This window comes from Phalacrocorax carbo, chromosome 7 (genome assembly GCF_963921805.1).
Source record: "Phalacrocorax carbo chromosome 7, bPhaCar2.1, whole genome shotgun sequence".
Taxonomy (NCBI): Eukaryota; Metazoa; Chordata; class Aves; order Suliformes; family Phalacrocoracidae; genus Phalacrocorax; species Phalacrocorax carbo.
In genome coordinates this window covers 226271-243846 of record NC_087519.1, presented here as the reverse complement: position 1 = coordinate 243846, position 17576 = coordinate 226271, and the positions used below count along the sequence as shown (strand labels likewise).

Sequence of the window (17576 nt, the reverse complement as noted above, 5' to 3'; positions counted from 1 at the left end):
CTGAACTAAAAATGTTTGATATTCATATGTAGAGGCAGTGATCTGCTGGGGTATGAGATCCCTCTTCTTTCAGTAAAATGAATATCATGATTTGTCCAAAAATGTCACACCTGTGGTGTTGGCAATACTGAGCAGTACAACAGCCTTTAAGGGGTAGCTTCGTACATTGTTTCAGATGGCTTAAGTGGACACTGGTGGGAGGGGAAGTGCTGCCCTTTCTTCCTGGCCACTTTTTCCTTTTCTGTGATGCTGCATGGCCATGCATGTTTTCCTTGGCATTCCTGTAGGGAATTGCAATAGAAGGGCTGAATGGATGTGAACGGAAGCATCTAGATGTGAAGGCACCACATGTGACAGGGAAAGGGCTGTTGGAATGACCTGTGTTTAAAACTGCTCAGATTACCAGCTAGCCATCAAGACCCCAGCATGTTTGCATTCAGTTTCACAAAGACACCCTCTGGGGGCAGAGCACAGTGAACAAACCCTGACGAGTCATGCAGGCGGCACAGGACAGAGGTAGTCGTTGCTGTCAGCTGCAAAAGGGTATGAAAAGGCGTATCTGTAACCAGTAAAATCTGCATGTGGTTGCCAGCTGAGGAAGAGTCCAGCAGATGTGAGGAGTACTTGACAAGTGGTGTCCCTCGCCCTCGGTGGCAGGGCAACGGATCCTGGACCTCCTAATGCTTGTTGTTGGGCCAGGGGTAAAGGCTCACTGCTGGATGGACAGCTTGAATATCCTTCTCCTGGTTGCCTGATTGCTGTACAGACTTCTTGAGCACCGGTTGTTTTGTGGTGCTTGTGAGTATGAGGCTGAGTGAAACCTGGTTTGTTTTCAGTTTTTATGTCAAATGTCAAATACAATCAGCTTTCCCCATTTGTAAGGTCTAGCATATTTTGCTACGTGTAAGCAAAATATGTAATGAAAAAAAAAAAAGGGTGTAACTGTTTCCTACTCATCTGCCCCCTTACAGGTTCAACAGACACTGGCTTTAGATCCAAGTTGAATGCAAGAGATTTTTATTTTCTGGGGCAGGTGGCAAAGTCTTAAATTTCTGTTTCAGTTTGTTAGATTTCTCAAAACTATTTGAGTTGAAATTGGAATTAAGAATGCCACTTTCAATAGAGAGCTAGAGAAGAGATTTATAAGCCAGTGGACAGTCAAAATGTGCTTTAGGAAACAGATTTTGTTCAATAGAATATTTCAAATTACAGTTCTGATTGTTTTGTGGTAATTACTGGTGTAATTTAAATAGTTGTAAACATACTTGACTTAATATGTCATACTGATTTAAGCAAAGCCCTGCGTGTTTACAGGTGTGATTTCAGATTTACCTGCTTTGGAAGACTTTAAGGGGCTGATCTTGAGCACTGTATCTCTTGATTATGATCTTGTTTCCCAGGATGTTGATTGTTACACTGCTGCGGAAGCCAACTTGCCTCCCCTGCCCCCCCTGCCCCGCACCCCCCATGGATTTGAATATGTTATTTGAAAAGTGGAATTCTAAATAAGTATTGTTGATGCCTTCCTTTAGCTTGGACACCTGCTGTCTGGAATGTGCTAGGGTCCCTCAGTCTGCTTTTGTGAGCCTTGTTTCTATAGGATGAGTTGTCCGGCAAAAGATGGTAATGTTTGAAATTCTGTGTGTTGGGGCAGGACATGACACTGGACAAGATGGGGGAAAGCCAATGATATGTTATGCAAATATTGACCCTGAGGGCGGTCAGGGAGTTAGGGAAAGCGAGATAGTTCTCCTTTCCTGAGGTTTTTTTGTTCTGAGTGGAATGCTTGGTATTCTGAAAGTCTTGGCGTGATGTAGTTTGTCATTTTTGTAGTATGAACTCAGGGGCTGCTTAGAAGTGTTCACTGGCTCATTTCCAGCTTCTGATGGGTGGTTATAATGTGATCACTGAAGCCCAGTTTGACAGAGCATTCTGCCCTCTGCTTGGAGTTTTTCTTCCACCTACCAGATTCTTGTCAAATTTTCCTGTTACAGCAGCCGCAGGAATAAGATGTTACCGCACCCTCCATTGCTTGAGGAAGGTGATATTGTTTACTGCATGTCAGAAATCCGTTGAAACAAACTACTCTCCACTAAAATAAAAGTCCTTTTCAACACAGGGACAGGTACATTATGTTACAGATCCTTTTTTCAAAATGTAGATATCCAGGAATTGTGAAACTAGCTAAATAGCTGCCAAAACCAAAGCATATGAACATTTTTCGGTCTTTGCTGCTGCAGTCTGTTTTTCATTTTTGGCTTTGGTAGACAAGGTGCAAGTTTTCCATTTATTTTCTTGTGGACAAAACTGTTGTTTTACCTTTCACTTGCCCTCCAAACTACTGAAAGGGGAGAAGTTTCCCCATGTTTCCCCAGGCACTCATTTAAAGTATTAAAAAAAGCCTGTACATCAGCAAAACATTCTGTGACAGCTTTGCTGCTGCTTTTTTTTTTTTTTTTTGAAACCCAGACTAGACATCTTTTCTTTACGTGACTTTTGCATCAGCATTATGACATTTGATGGAGTTAGACCATAAAGGCATCCAGTGTGAATTTTTGAAAGGCTCCAGGTAGTGAGAGGTCAGCTAACACCTAGGTGGATCGTTCTGGTGGATTAGAATTTGTATGGTTTCCAAGAAGAGATTTTCCTGCTTCATCTTCTAGCTGTTGTTTGTTATTGTCTTTATCTAGTTGAGACTCCTGCTTTTGCAAATACTCTCTTTATATTGGTCCTGGTTAAGACCGATTAGATATTCTCCAAAAGCCAGTTTGCTGACCTGGCAAAAATAATCTGTTCTTTAACTTGGGGTGAAGGGTGGGGACATTCTCTGTCAGGTGACTGGGCTGAATTTGCTTGCTGTGAGACATGTCGGCCTCCAGAATGTAAAGAAAGCAGCTGGAGTCTGTTGCTGCAGTCAAAGAAATAGATTTGTCCTTTTTAGGTGTGCCTGATACTGTTATTTCTTCCGTGCAGTTTTAAATTTATCATCTGTGCCTAGACAGTTATGCCTGTTCTTGCTTCCTGCTAGTTGATTACTCTGGTCATGTAGCTGTCTCTCTTTGGTTTCCCCTCTCTAGTCTCCTTTTTCCCAGTACATCAAATTCAAGCTTGTTTTTGTTTTCAATGCATGCTATTTAGCTTTGTCACGACTAAACTCTTTCACTTGCTGATCACTACTTTCACTTGGCCAAGGACGGTACCTTTGATCAATTCCTGTTCTGTATCTTCCTCGAGAAAGGTCCCTCCTGAAGAGGATTTCTTTTACCCCAAGCTGGTGTTAAAGCTTCTGCCTTATCCTCTATTTAGTGCCTTCTGCAGAAGTGTCTACCATCCTTCACTGGATTTGAGTGTGCCAAGGGTAGGGGTGGCAGGCTTTTTGGAGTATGCTTTCTTTGTCCAGTGCTCACCTTCATTTTTTTCTATTGTGTTGCACGTTTTATGCATGTTGTGGGCTGCCTGGGGCAAGGGATAGCTTGGACAATCAGTAACGTGCTGAAGCACAATGAATGGCTGTGCATAATTGGGGTTTCTGTGTACCACAGAAAATAATAATTTCCTTGTCTGCTCTGGAGGACCACTTTATATGTCTAGTGGATGGGAGGGGTTTCAGAGAGGATTCTTTTCCTGTTGTGGTGGGTTGACCTTGGCTGGCTGCTGAATGGCCACCAAGCTGCGCTCTCACTCCCCCTCCTCAACTGGACAGGGGAGAGACAATAAGACAAAAGACTTGTGGGTCGAGATAAGAACAGGGAGAGATCACTCAGCAATTACCATCATGGGCGAAATGGACTTGGGAAAATTAATTCAATTTATTCCCAATCAAATCAGAGTAGGATAATGAGAAACAAGAACCAATCTTCAATCACCTTCCTCTAATCCTTCCCTTCTTCCCTGGGCTCAACTTCAATGCCAACTTCTCCATCTCCTCACCCCTCAGTGGCACAGGGGCACGGGGAATGGGGGTTGCTGTCAGCTCGTTACACAGTGCCTGCCACTCCTTCCTCCTCACGCTCTTGTTGTGCTCCAGTGTGCATTCCCTCCCACAGGAGACAGTTCTTCACAAACTTCTCCAACCTGGGTCCTTCCCACGGGCTGTAGTTCTTAATGAACTGTTCCAGCATGGGTTCTTTCCATGGGGTGCAGTCCTTCAGGAACAGACTGCTCCAGTGTGGGTCCCCTGTGGAGCCACAGGTCCTGCCAGAAAACCTGCTCCAGGGTGGGCTCCTCTCCACAGATCCTGTCAGGGCTGCAGGGGAATCTCTGCTTCGGTGCCTGGAGCACCTCCTCCTCCTCCACTGACCTTGTGTCTCAGAGTTGTTCCTCTCATATTCTCGCTCCTCTCTCCCAGCTGCTCTTGCACAGCAGGTTTTTCCCCCTTCGTAAATATGCTCTCCCAGAGGCGCTACCACCATTGCGCTGATGGGCTCAGCCTTGGCCGGCAGTGGGTCCTTCTTGGAGATGGCTGGCATTGGCTCTGTTGGACATAGGGGAAGCTTCTGGCAGAAGCCACCCCTGTAGACCCCCTGCCACCAAAACCTTGCCGCGCAAACCCAGTACTTCTGTGTAGATGTAAGCTTGTTGTGTGAGGATACTTAGATTCTTCCTCGCTGGAGGGGAGATTAAGGCTTCTACTAGGCCCACCTGAAGTCATTAAGAGAATCTCAGAGCTAAATAGTTTTCATGGTCCTTGATAAGCGGTGTGCCTATGTAGCAGTACCCTGCTTGGATACACAGGGGTTATCTTGCCTTGGTGTAGAGTGCTAAAAGCAAAATGGAGAAGCGAAGTTGGATTCTGTTGTGTGCCGTCTGTGTCTGGAGCAATGCAGGAACTCTGCTGTTCCTCTTCTGAATTACTGCAGTGTACTTGGAGTGAAGTTGCAACTTCAAGTTCTGCATCCTGCGTGCTGGCTGTCACTTTCTGGGTGAGGTCTAAGACTGTATGTGGCTAATGGTTAAAAGAAAGAAATGAGTATGTTAGTTTACAAAACGCTTATTTTAAAAGACCTTTTTAAAATTACCGTCTGTTTTGTGATGCATTACAATGCTATCTTGGTTTGGAATGTTTTGTTCAGAGTCGTGTAAACGGTAGAGAGATTGGGGGGACGACACATGACGCAAGAAAGCTTATTTCAGTTAAGTCCAGGAGCAGAATGAGGATTTTTCAGTTAAGAAAAAAAAGCTGACATAGAGCAACAGCTTCAAAGATCTAAAAAGGTCTACTGTTATTTAAGAAATGTTCTTGCAGATTAACAGTTGATCTTCATTGATTGCTGTGGGAGGTAGAATTTGGCGTACGTAAGTACTTCTGAAGGTTTTGCTAGATATCTGTAGACATCTCTGGTTACCTGAACACAGTTAAAAGTCTGATTTAGGGTGACTAAAACCAATCTGTGTTAATTATAGTTAATACTACTTTTGCCTGAGTGTTAAAGCAAAATGTATTTGTTAAGTCCTGTGTACTTTCTGTATGTGAGTTACAACTAGTGAAAGCAAATCTGAAGCCTGTTATCATGCATTTTAATAGTTCTGTGATTCCCAGATACATTTTTTGCACATTAGATGGTCACAAAGGTGACATTCATAGTCTTCTGTTGAAAATAAAAGTTTCATCAATTAAACATACGCTCTGTACAACAGTTTAGGTAAGTAAGAATAGATACAGCATATGCCATTGAGCAGTCAATTACCTAATTTAATAAAAGGCTATCTTTATTTGCATCTCTCTTACTGGCCATTGTCAGAGACAGGGTATTGGGCTAGGTAGGGTGGGAACTTTTGGTCTGACAGCGTGAACAGGCATAGAGGCTGCTGCTGTCCTCTGCCTTCCTTGGTGATAGCTTCCTGGATTATATATGGTTGAGGTAGCTGGAAGGCGTTGTCAGTAGCTGTGCTCACCAGATTGCTAGACTGGATAGTCATAAAGTACAGGCAGATGCTATCAAAAAATAGAAAGAGAACAGAAGTAAGCATAGAGCAGTTGCCTAGGGGAAAGGGAGATGATCCTACAGCAATTTGGGAGGCTTCAAGTTTGTAAAGGTATTTGTCCCTGCCCCTTTCGGGCATGTGGTTGATATGCTTTCACCTCTATTTTTGTAACTTCTGTTGTGTTTTGGGAATATGGTGTGACTGGGGGAAAAATAAAATCCCAAGTTGATATTCCCCCCGCTGAAATTCTTCATGGGCAGGAAAATGTTAAATTGTAGTAAGTGCTTGGGTATGCCACCTGACTGCCTTGCTAGTTTTGGCAGCCTGTCTGATATATTTCAATGCGAGAGAAGAGCAGGGAGCCAAGAGCGAAGCCTATTTGCTACGTGATGGTAGCTGTACGGTTTGGATGAAGTTAAACTTTGGTAGTCTTTACTAGCTAGGTTTGGAGATATAAGCAATAAACTCTTGTAGGAACCTTTTCCTTTGAGACCAGTAAGCAAAAAGTTTTCCTGTCCTGATAAATGGAGTGGGAGAATGCAGTGCTGTGGGTCCAGTGTAGAGCTTTGAATTACCAGGGTTTATTTTAAGGCATGGTGTACTGCAGTAGTTTGAGGAATGGACATCCCAGTCTTTCTGTAGATGATGTGTTTAAAGAACTGGGTTAGTTCCATGTGAGGTAACAATATCCCCAGTGATCTCAGCATTGATGTTCTGGGATTAGCTAATTTAACCATCACTTCTGAAGGCCTGCTCTCACCAGGGCTCATGTAGAATCCCAGGCTGATGTGCAGCATTAGGTAAAAGAATGCACCCTGGTGTTTGTGTATCATGATTCCTCTCTCTTCCTAGCGACTTGCCTCTACTTAAAAACAAGATGGTTATTTCCTTAGGGAACATGTTGGCAGTCCTTTAGCTGACTGAGTGCTGGGCACATTTGGAGTAGGAGCCCCTCTCTGAGGTTAACAGATGCCACTTAAACAGTGGCTTGTGTTGTAATAATATATTGGTGTAGTATACAGACAGTGTTGCAAAGACTGGAGGATAATATCATATGCACCTGGAAAGAGAATCAAGCTCTGTGCCCCTCTAGTCCATCTCTAGACCTCCTTCAGGAAGAAATAAAGCATATTCAGCCTCCTTGAGGATGGAGACAGTTGGTACGTGACCACAAAAAGCAAGCAAGGAGTGCAGTGGCACTGATATGCTCTTACAAAGACTCCTGTGATTCTGACCCATGATCAAGAACTCTCTGGCCAGTGCTCCCCAAACTAGAGGCTCCGAAGTTTGCACTGAGGTTCTGTTTGCAGCTTCCCTGCTAATGAAATTGGTGAGGTGTGCAATAAGTAGAATGGGATGCGGTCCTGTGGGCAACTGAGCTTCAATCAACACTTAGCATTAGTTCCAGACTTTGATATGAGTGGTACTGGTTATCCTTTAGCATGACGTGTTAGTATTGTGTACTTTATCTTCTTAGAATTCTTAACGGTTAGAAGTACTTGAAGCATTGCCCATGAGGCCAAGGCAGTGAACGTGACCACTAGGTGCAGACCCAGATGGTGTGTTGGGCTGCAGCCTGAGCTCAGAGTTGAAAAATGTCACTGGCTGTGTACAAAAGGAAGAGCCATTGCCTTGAAATTCTAGGCCAGCTGAAGGTTAGAAAAAGTTACTTCCGGCTGCTGCCAGTAAATGATTTTACCTTGAAATCACTACTAAGTGATGACGAAGAAGTGAGCTTTCCTCATTGGTTGATAAAGATCACTTTTTTTGGACTGTTAATGCCTTCTGTGTTTTCTATGCCATGTTGTTTTCTTTTTGTGCTGGAACATACTGCATGGTAGTCCTGTCATGAAATGAGCAGCGTTCTGTACAGGCTTTGTCCATTTTTGTTTTATTGTCTGCTCTACTATGTTTGTTTATTAAATTGGGTATTCTTGCAACAATTTCAGGAGAGATGGGTTGCTAGTTCTTCTTCGCAGGCTTATCTATACCTAGTTTGAGAGGAAGAGTGACTTTTCTCTTTTCCACATTTTTTTCCATTGTCTCAGGGTTAGCCAGACTTTTGACATTTTCATAAGAGCAAACTGTGTGCCGTGCAATCGATGTTAAGTTTCTGCTGTGCCTAAACTCCAGTTCCAGTTAAAAATGGCGTATGATACTGTTGAAAAATATGACCTCTTTGTGTTACTTGTCACACTCCTTGATAATGCTGTATTGGGGGACAGTAAACAAGTTGGTAGTTAAGATGACTGATGTCAAGTTTTTCCAATCCTTGCTAATGGAGCAATGCTTCATTTAAAAGTTTGAAGACATCGTTACTTGAGAGACTGGCTGCCTGACAATAACTGATGTTATGTTTTTACTGTACTGCCTTCTCAAGGAAGGTCTGGCTCTAAACTGCAGCTGAAAGTATTGGCTGCATGTAGATATTCAAGGATCTTTTTCTAGGAGGGGGATCTGCATTTTGTAGCAGTAGGACCGACTGATTAGAAAGGTGCAGTTACTACTTTAATTTGAGCTAGCTTCAGGAGAATTGGAGAGTCCAACATTTCCTAAGCAGTCATGTGATGATATTTGTTTGAGGAATTGATTCTGGGTTAAAAGTTATCTTTTCTGTGCTGGTGAGACGGAGGGAGTGTAGTGGAAACTGCCAAAGTAGCAAAAAAGAATTCAAGGTTTCTATGGAAAGCTTGATGGCATATTCTTCTAATGCCTAATGTCTAAAGGGAGTAAAGGTTGCTGCCCATCAGCCAGGTTCCCCCCCTCTTCCTCCTGCCCTGTGAGGCTTGAGAAATGCTTTCCTCTTGTTCATCTGGAAATTCTGCATTTATTTCTGCCTTTTAAGGATGACAGGTGTTAATTTTAATACTAGTATAGGAGCTTTTAAAATGTGAAAGGTACTGCGTAATGATTTCTGAAAATGTCGCTTTGTCTTCTGGCCTAGCAAATGGTTAAGTAATGCTGCACCAAGGGGGAGCATTATTGTATGTAAGTTGCCCTAGTTTCGTAGTTCTGTTAACACCCACTTAGGAACCTGTTGAAACAGGTATGAGCACATTGAGACAGCTTATTTTCTAATTATGGGCTATTTATTTGACTTCATGTAGGCGCTTAAACAGAACTCATTGCCTCCATGTTGTTCGGTAATGCATTAGACGATAAGGCATTAAATGATTCCATGGCATGTCCCTTCTGCTTTCACTTTGTTCAACCTAGGAAGACCTAAAGTGAGTGGGGTTTTTTATGTTGCCCCAATAAGGTTCTTGGGAGGGTATTATGGATGCTATTACTAGCATTTGGACTCTTCCAGGGCTTGAGTAGTTCTGTGTCCTCTTAGGAGTCTTTGGTTGTATTAATCTAAGGCATGCAAGTGAAGTTATGGAAAGCTCTTGCCCCACTCAGAAGGAATGGGGAAAAGGGTTGCTCGTGGCGGCGGTAAAGAAGTGGACTAGACCTCAAGAGGTCCCTTCCAGCCTCAGAGATTCTGTGAAGGTTGGGTTGAGGCAGCACAGGAAATGCAGCCATGTGGGATAGGGGAAGAGCATGATCTGAATGATAGTGTTTGACCTCCTTTACTGTATCTTTTGGATAACGGTCCAGAATTTTTAAACTTAAGTCATGTTTTCTCATTCAGTTTCTCTCTGCATTTTTCTAGAGCTCAAAGTTCAGGAAGAACTAAGTTGGGGTTTTTTTGGTTGGGTTTTTTGTTTGTTTGTGTTTTCTCTTGAGAGGGAAGCAGTAAACACGAGGAAAATAGTAGTTTGCAGAAGAATGAGTTTCTTTTTGTAACTTAGGTATAGAAGTTGGCCAGGTGTTCCCAGAAACATATTCTTCCTGGTAAACACTATTCCTTGTTGCTGGTCCAGGCTCCCTGCCCTGCTTTGGGTTGCAAACCTCCGTTTTCTTGGGTTCAGGCGGTACTCCACAGTGTAATGGTGTCTCATTTGGGGCTTAAAGTGCTCTTCTAGTTTAACTGTTGATGATCGGCAATTCTTCATTTTCAGCAGAGGCTCCTTTGAGAACATTCTATTCAAGAAGGTGTGGCAACCAGCTTGATTTTTTAAATCCCTTTAGGAGAGTGTTTGCATTCCCATTTATAAAATTAACCAGAGGAAATATGACAGTCTAAGTCACAAAACACTGTATTTATGTCACATTAGAAAGGAAAGCACGGTACTGAGTCTCTTACTATAGGAGACTGTTGAGAAGCTTGAAGGAAATCTAATGCTTTCCAGGCTAAACTACGCTTAAATTAACAACTTCCTATATATTTTTTTTTCCACTTCAAAATTGTTACTTACCGTTTAAGTGCACTGTACCGGAAGTACTAAATATAAGGTCCAGGAGACTTTCTGAGGTTATTAATACTATTTTCACTTGGACTAGAGGACTGAGCTTCCTTGCCTTCTGGAAACTTCTCTAATATGGGGCATTTTGGCTTATACCTTATTTGGAACTCTTCTGACATGCAGCTCTCACCATCTGAGACTTCTGTGTGTCCTGAGTCGACGCCTTCTGCGCTCCCATCCCTTTACTGCATAAAATTTGCAAGCTGTTCGCATTGAATACTGAAGTACAGTCAAAACTTGTTGAACTGGTTTGCTTTCTGTAACTTGTACTTTGACTCTAGTTCCTTACTCCTTCAACATGTCCTTCGGGTTGTATTTGTTTTCTGTACCTTACAGGCTTTGCATAAACAGTCTTCCTATTGTTTTCCTTGAGTTAGATGGCAAGGAGCTCAAAGACAAGATGGGAAAGAACATGGCTGTGCATCATCTGGTGTTCAGTGGATAACTGGTGACTTTTTCATATGTGAATAGAGGGTCTACAGGAGGGCCATGAAGATGATCAGCTGCTGGAGAACTGCCCTATGAGGAAACACTGAGGGAGTTAGGTCTTTTCACCCTGGAGTAGAGAAGGCTTGGGGGGACCTCGTCATGATTTTTCAGTACTCAAAGGGTGTCTACAAAGAGGACAGAGGCTCTCCCTTCACAAGGAGCCACACAGAGAGGGCGAGAGGCAATGGGTGCAAGTTGTACTGGGGGAGGTTTCATCTTGATAAGGAAAGAAATTTTTTTTGCAATGAGAACAACCAACCACTGTAACAGCCTCCCCAAGGATGTGGTAGAGTCCCTATCACTGGAGGTTTTCAAGACGTGACTGGACAGGATGCTAGATAATCTCCTCTAGGCTCCCTTTCCTGCGGGAGGTTGGACCAGATCATCTTCTGAGGCCCCTTCCAACTTGTGCTGGTATGTGAATGAACGAGGCAGTGAGAATAATTATAATTTCCAGTTAGTCAGGTGCTGTCAAAGGGCACATAAATCAATCCTCTGGCTTCTTGCAGCTTTCTAGGAAAGTGAGGAGAACCCATGAAGAGTGTGTGAGACTTTAGGCTTGGAAATGTCATTTTTATATACCTTTCCAAATAGTTTTGGTTTCAGAAGTTTTAGGTGCTTCTCCAGAATATGAAAGGATACTTCTGGATTTCTGTTGAGTATCCCCCCTTTTGGGTGGAGGGGGGATAGGCTTTTTCCCCTCTGTGAAGCTAATCAAAAACCTCTTTCCTATCTTGGTCTCATCAGTGTGGTATACAAAAGAACAGTAGTGCCTGACTTTACTGTTCCCCCTTCTGTACACCCCACAGTAACGTTAGGGCTTACAGCTTTAAACTTGTGAATTCATTATGTCTGCGGTACTCATGGCATGTTTTTCGTGCCACATTTGTCGTTTAGGACACAATCCCCAGTCTGTAGATAAGCTAGATGAGTGACCTAATATTTAGCCATGTCTAAAGCCTAGGTTATCTGAATAGTCCTGTTCTTACTCAAGCTGTGACCACCTGTGTGCTAATTATAGGTTACAGCAGTTACACGAATATTGGTGTTATCCTCTGTCCTGGTTTCGGCTAGGGTGAGTTAATTCTCTTCCTGCTAGCTGTTGTAGTGCTGTGTTTTGGATTTAGTATCAGAATAATGCTGATAACACACTGATGTGTTAGTTGTCACTAAGTAGCACTTACACTAAATCGAGGGTTTCGCAAGTTCTCATGCTCTACTGACTGAGAAGGCTGGGGGTGCATAAGAAGCTGGGAGGGGGCACAGCCAGGACAGCTGAGCCAAACTGGCCAAAGGGATATTCCATGCCATGTGATGTCACACTCGGTATGTAAACTAGGGGAAAGCTGGCCGTGGGAGTCGCTGTTCCGGGGACTGGCTGGGCATTGGCCGGCGGGTGGTAAGCAATTGCATCGTGTATCCCTTGCTTTGTAGATTCCATTTAAAAAAACTTACTTATTTAGCTGTTCTTATCTCAACCCACGAGCTTTTTCACTTTTACCGTTCCGATTCTTTCCCCCATCCCACCGGGGGGAGTGGCTGTGTGGTGCTTAGTCGCTGGCTGGGGTTAAACCACAACATCCGCTAATTCTTTAACTTTGTCAGCCTCAATTTTCATGTTCACTTCCTGGAAAACTGAAAGAGGGGAGCGTAGCGTGCATCTATGCCAAATGCGTTAGAAACAGCACTGTTCAGTGAATCCCCATGAAAACACTGCTCGGAGGTGTCTGTTAGTATATATGTACAGTGTTCGATTTTAACTGGAATATTATGAGGCGTGAAACCTTGCACCTTGTGGACGTGAAATGTCTGCAGTTTCAGTTCGTCAGCAGAGCTGTGTAGTTTTCCCAGGTGTGTTTACAGGACTGATTTATGTGAAATTCTCTTAATTTACTACAGTTATTAATTTAATCTGTTATCACTTGCTTCCAGTACCCTGTTTTCCTGTTATTTTGCCTGGGTTAATATGGAGGTAAATAGTTTACAGTTATGTATGTATCCAAAGCAGTTTTAAAAATATTAAAAATCTGTTCATTGGGTTCAAGCGGAATTGTCTGCTTGCCTGTCTTTAAGATCAATCCCAGTAGTGTGGACTCGTCAGCCCCGTAACCTTGCTTATGTTACACTGTCAGCTCTGTTTTATAATATGGGCTACTGCTATTCTCAGCCATTATTCTCTTGAAAGTCATGTTTCTGTGATGTTTATTGGTCCGAGGCTCATCCGTCCTGTTAGAGCTTTTAGAGTTTAGCTGCAAGTGAGGCATGGTCCAAGAAAAAAGCTTTAGAAAGTGGCCCGTGATTGTGCAGCTCCCTTTTTCCGAGAACAGAACAGCCAGGCAGTATGTCATCTTTGGAAGAAACTGTGTAGTTGAGCCTGCAGCATACAGCCTCTGGTAGCTCTGTACTGAGGAAATACCGAGGTGCATCTCTGTTTTGAGAAAGGTGACTTTTCAAAATATTTGTTGTTGTCATTTTTGTTTTTGTCATGAGCATCTGTGACACTATTAAATGAGGAGGAAGGAAACAAGATAAGGGAAAATCAGTTGTTATGAGGAGAAGAATGCCTGTTCCAGTTTTTTGTCCCCCGTTTTTGAAATGTATAGTTGGGTGGTAGAAAATACACGGGTCAGGAAGGTAGACTTGATGACTGCATTGTAGCTCCTCTCTGAGATCAGCTAAAAGAGCTTGAGTAAGTCATACAATGTCATGAAATAACTAGCGGATACCTAAACCTTCCTCCCGAGTACAGGCTTATATCACAAGCATTTCTTTAAGTTAGTTAAAAGGACAGGTTGGCCGCTGTGTCTAGACCAGTACCAGTTAAATTGGGGGCTGAAGGAGAAACGCGGTGGTGAGATGGTATCTTAATTACATGTGAAACTCTTGCTACTGGACTCTGTAATTCTTAATATTTTGTCTGAAGTGTTACTGACTAGCATTTTAGTGACACAGATGGTGTGGTAGTGCTATACCCACTTTCAACCCCTAATGCTAAGTAAATAGCATGCTAGAGTATGACAGCAGTAGCAGCATGAAACTTTTCAGCATGAGGTTGTGTTCACAAACTGGAAATATACTCATGTGACCAACTTTGTTCTTGCGCTTCCAGATGGATGGAGGCCTGTCTGAATGAGGAGCTGCCTCCCACAACAGAGCTGGAAGAAGGATTGAGAAATGGAGTTTACCTGGCCAAACTTGGAAACTTTTTCTCCCCTAAAGTGGTTTCTGTGAAGAAAATCTATGATAGAGAACAGACTAGATATAAGGTGAGAGCTCTTGGGCATAGACTCTGCTTTAGGTAGACATCTAAAATAGGAAAATGTGCACATGGAGGTATTGTGAGCAAATAAGAGAAAGTTAGTTTCTGTTAGTATTACCTGAGAAACTCCACCTTTACTCATTGGTAACATTGGTTAAGTGAGGCGGGGTGGACTCAGCTTTACATCTGAGCCTGGACTTGTGTGGAAGAACTTGTCATGAACAGTCAATATAATCATATACAGAAGACTTCTGAGTTCTCTTCTGTAAGGGTACTGTTTTCACTATCTGTCTTAATGAACCTTCCTGCTGTTCTTGGCAGCTGTGATGTTTTGTTTCTTACTGCCCTCCCCCTTGTTCCTTCCTGTTTTTATTTCAGGCAACTGGTCTCCACTTCCGGCACACAGATAATGTAATCCAGTGGCTGAATGCCATGGCTGAGATTGGTCTCCCCAAGGTAACTTCTGTGTTGTATGTGCAGACAAAAAAAAAACAATCTCAGAAAAGCTTTACATTCTGTGGAAGTGTTTGCTGTTGTACAAAAATTAGCAGACTTCATCTAGTTAATTCTTCATTTTCTACATTTGTGTCCCTATAGAAATTCTCTCCTAAAACTTGCTGAAAGATTTCATTCTGCTATGTGTGAGAGAATGATTAGGAGCAAATAATTCCTCCTTCGTTACCATATCCTTAATATGACTAATCTTGCATAACATCTGCATTACATTGTTCTTGCCATGCATTCTTTTTAGCAATATCTGAGCTACATTTTGATCGTGGATTTTTTTTTTCGAAATCTGTGCTAAAAGAAGCAGCACAACAGAAAATGCTATGTTCTCCATTTCATCACATTCCCTATGAAATTTTCGCACCAACTTGAAATGTTCCTGGTGTAGCTTAATCAAATATAAATTATTGGCTTAACATGGGGAATGGCCAGATAAACTTCTCTGAGCTAATAAACACTGTTGACTGAAAATATATGAAACTGTGGTAGTGTTGTGCTGATAGTCAAGTTGCATACATGGATAGTAAGTACATTTTTTTTAACGTGGGTCTCTTTTTCTTTTTTTTTTTTGTAAACCATGTTATGCTTAATCTCACTAAAGCCAGCATTTTGTAGTTTAATCTGATCTATGTTTTGTGTGTGTGCAAAGTTTTTCAAATAACTTGTTGAGGTTTACTAGTTGAGCCTTCCTGAGATTTAAGATGATCTTACAGGAACAAATTTGGGATTAGGATATACTGAAGTATGCTGTTACGGTTGTTATGTGAAAATAAATGGGGAGGAAGCTAGACAGAGAAGTTTGAGGCAAAATTTTCAGATGTAAGTGGGTTTTGGAGGGAAATAAATGTGTGAGGATATGTTAAAGAAACTGGGCTGGGGTCCAGTACATTGACAAAGAGATACTGGTGCTTTAAGTATTAACGCACAATTATTTAAGAAGAGCCAGGGAACTGATGCTGTGGAATTGTGAGGGTCCTTCAGTTGCTCTTGCCTTTACAGAAAGAGCAATGCTGTTTTGTGTGCATAGACAACAGCTAGGAACCTTCCAATAACTAGAAAGTAACGTCCCTTGTCAGCACTTCTGAATGAATTGACGCTTCCAGTATTAGCCCGCGTCTTATACTTTGAAGAGCTTTTCATTTGAGACTGTGAAAGCGTTTGGGTCCAGCTAACTGAAAATGTAGTATGCAGAGCACCTCAGTGCTGGTCTCAGTATCACTTTGTCACTCTCTTCTCTTGCTTCTCAGCCCCACTTAGACCAAGCAAACTCCTCTCTTCTGATGGTTTTTTTTTTTTTTTTTAAAAAAAAAAATCTCTTTGCTTTCACCAAAGTCCTCGCTAGTACCTCATGACCCAGTATTTTGGTGGGCACACAAAAGAAAGTGTGCTCATCCATGTGTGTAGAATATGGGTGGGAAAAGGGGAGCCCTGGTTTGGGTGGTAGAAATGAAAGGAAGGATTGGTGCTTCAAGTAGGAGAAATGTTGGGCCAGGGCAGAGAAGCTTGAAGAGTTTTGTTCTGTGGGCTGCTTTGTTAGTGTACTGCAGAAGATTTGGGCTTAACACAGTTGTGTGATTTGGCTATATAGGTTGAGTATAATTAAGACTGCTAACTTTGTTTTATTTTTAGATATTCTACCCAGAAACTACAGACATCTATGATCGCAAGAACATGCCACGCTGTATCTATTGTATTCATGCACTCAGGTAAGGCATGCTAGGAAGAAATCCAATTGCTTCTGAAATCTTTCTGCAAAGCTGAAAGGTGAGAGGGGAGAGAGCTGAACCGAAGGGTGATTGAGCACGAATTTTCTAGCAGAACCATCTTGCCAGGACAGAGCAAAGATCCGTGAACCCACTGTTTTGCCTTGGGTAGTGGCTAAACCATATGCCAAAGAAAAAAAAAACAGTCAAGTGTGTTGTGATTACTACCTTCCAATCCCAGTTCTCGCCTCCCCCCCCTCTACTGTCTGCGTGGCCCCGTACTCGGCCGCACCCTGAATACTGTGTTCAGTTTTGGGCCCCTCAGGACAAGAAGGACATTGAGGTACTGGAGCGTGGGCAAAGAAGAGTAGCGAAGCTGGTGAAGGGTCTAGAGAACAAGTCTGATGAGGAGCGGCTGAGAGAACCGGGGTTGTTCAGTCCGGAGAAGAGGAGGCTGAGGGGAGACCTTACCGCTTCCTACAGCTACCTGAAAGGAGGTTGTAGCGAGGTGGGCGTTGGTCTCTTCTCCCAGATTACTAGCAGTAGAACAAGAGGAAATGGCTTCAGGCTGTGCCAGGGGAGGTTTAGAATGGATATTAGGGAAAAATTTATTCACTGAAAGAGTGGTCAGGCATTGGAATGGGCTGCCCAGAGAGGTGGTAGAGTTGCCGTCCCTGGAGATATTTGAGACATGTAGACGTGGCACTTCAGGGCATGGTTTAGGAAGCATGGTAGTGTTGGGTTGATGGTTGGACTTGATGATTCTAGAGGTCTTTTTCAACCTTAATGATTCTCTGTCCTGAAATTATCCTTGTCATTGTCTGAACCACAAGGGAAAATTACTAGTTGTAATTGTTTGCTTATTTTCTTTTCTAGCCTGTACCTGTTCAAACTGGGTCTTGCCCCCCAAATTCAGGATTTATATGGGAAGGTGGACTTCACAGGTAGAAGGAAAAAAAAAAAGTGCTAAAAGTGCTGATATGTGCTGCCTTTGTCTTATAGTCTACTAAACATTGTATAGATTGTTACTGTTGATATCCTAAATGCAAATGAAATTCCAAAGTAATGGCTGTGAGGAGTTCTAGTAATTTAAGAAAAAGGTTTTAATTGGGTGCTTCTGAGCCAGGCTGTTAAATAGCCGTGGGTTCACAAATCATTACTTTTGCAAATTACAGCCCTTTAACTTTTTTGTCACTGTTGTAAGATACTTAAACCTTGCCACCATCCCCTTGAGAGAGGTTTCAGTTTGGCCAGAAGAGTGAATTTGCCAGCAGATCGGCTGCAGGAGATGCCAGCACAAAGTCTCATGTCCACATGCCTCCTCAAGGTTTCAGTTCCTTGATT

General features: G+C 42.7%; 1 protein-coding gene across 1 annotated transcript in view; it reads left to right on the top strand.

The window, feature by feature from the left end:
* IQGAP1 (IQ motif containing GTPase activating protein 1) overlaps positions 1-17576 on the top strand; it is a 74578-nt gene that overhangs the window by 10632 nt on the left and 46370 nt on the right. The window contains exons 3-6 of the mRNA XM_064455889.1: positions 13873-14029; positions 14401-14478; positions 16159-16235; positions 17109-17176. Of these exons, the coding sequence (XP_064311959.1) occupies positions 13873-14029; positions 14401-14478; positions 16159-16235; positions 17109-17176 (380 nt within the window). The remainder of the gene's footprint in view (positions 1-13872; positions 14030-14400; positions 14479-16158; positions 16236-17108; positions 17177-17576) is intronic.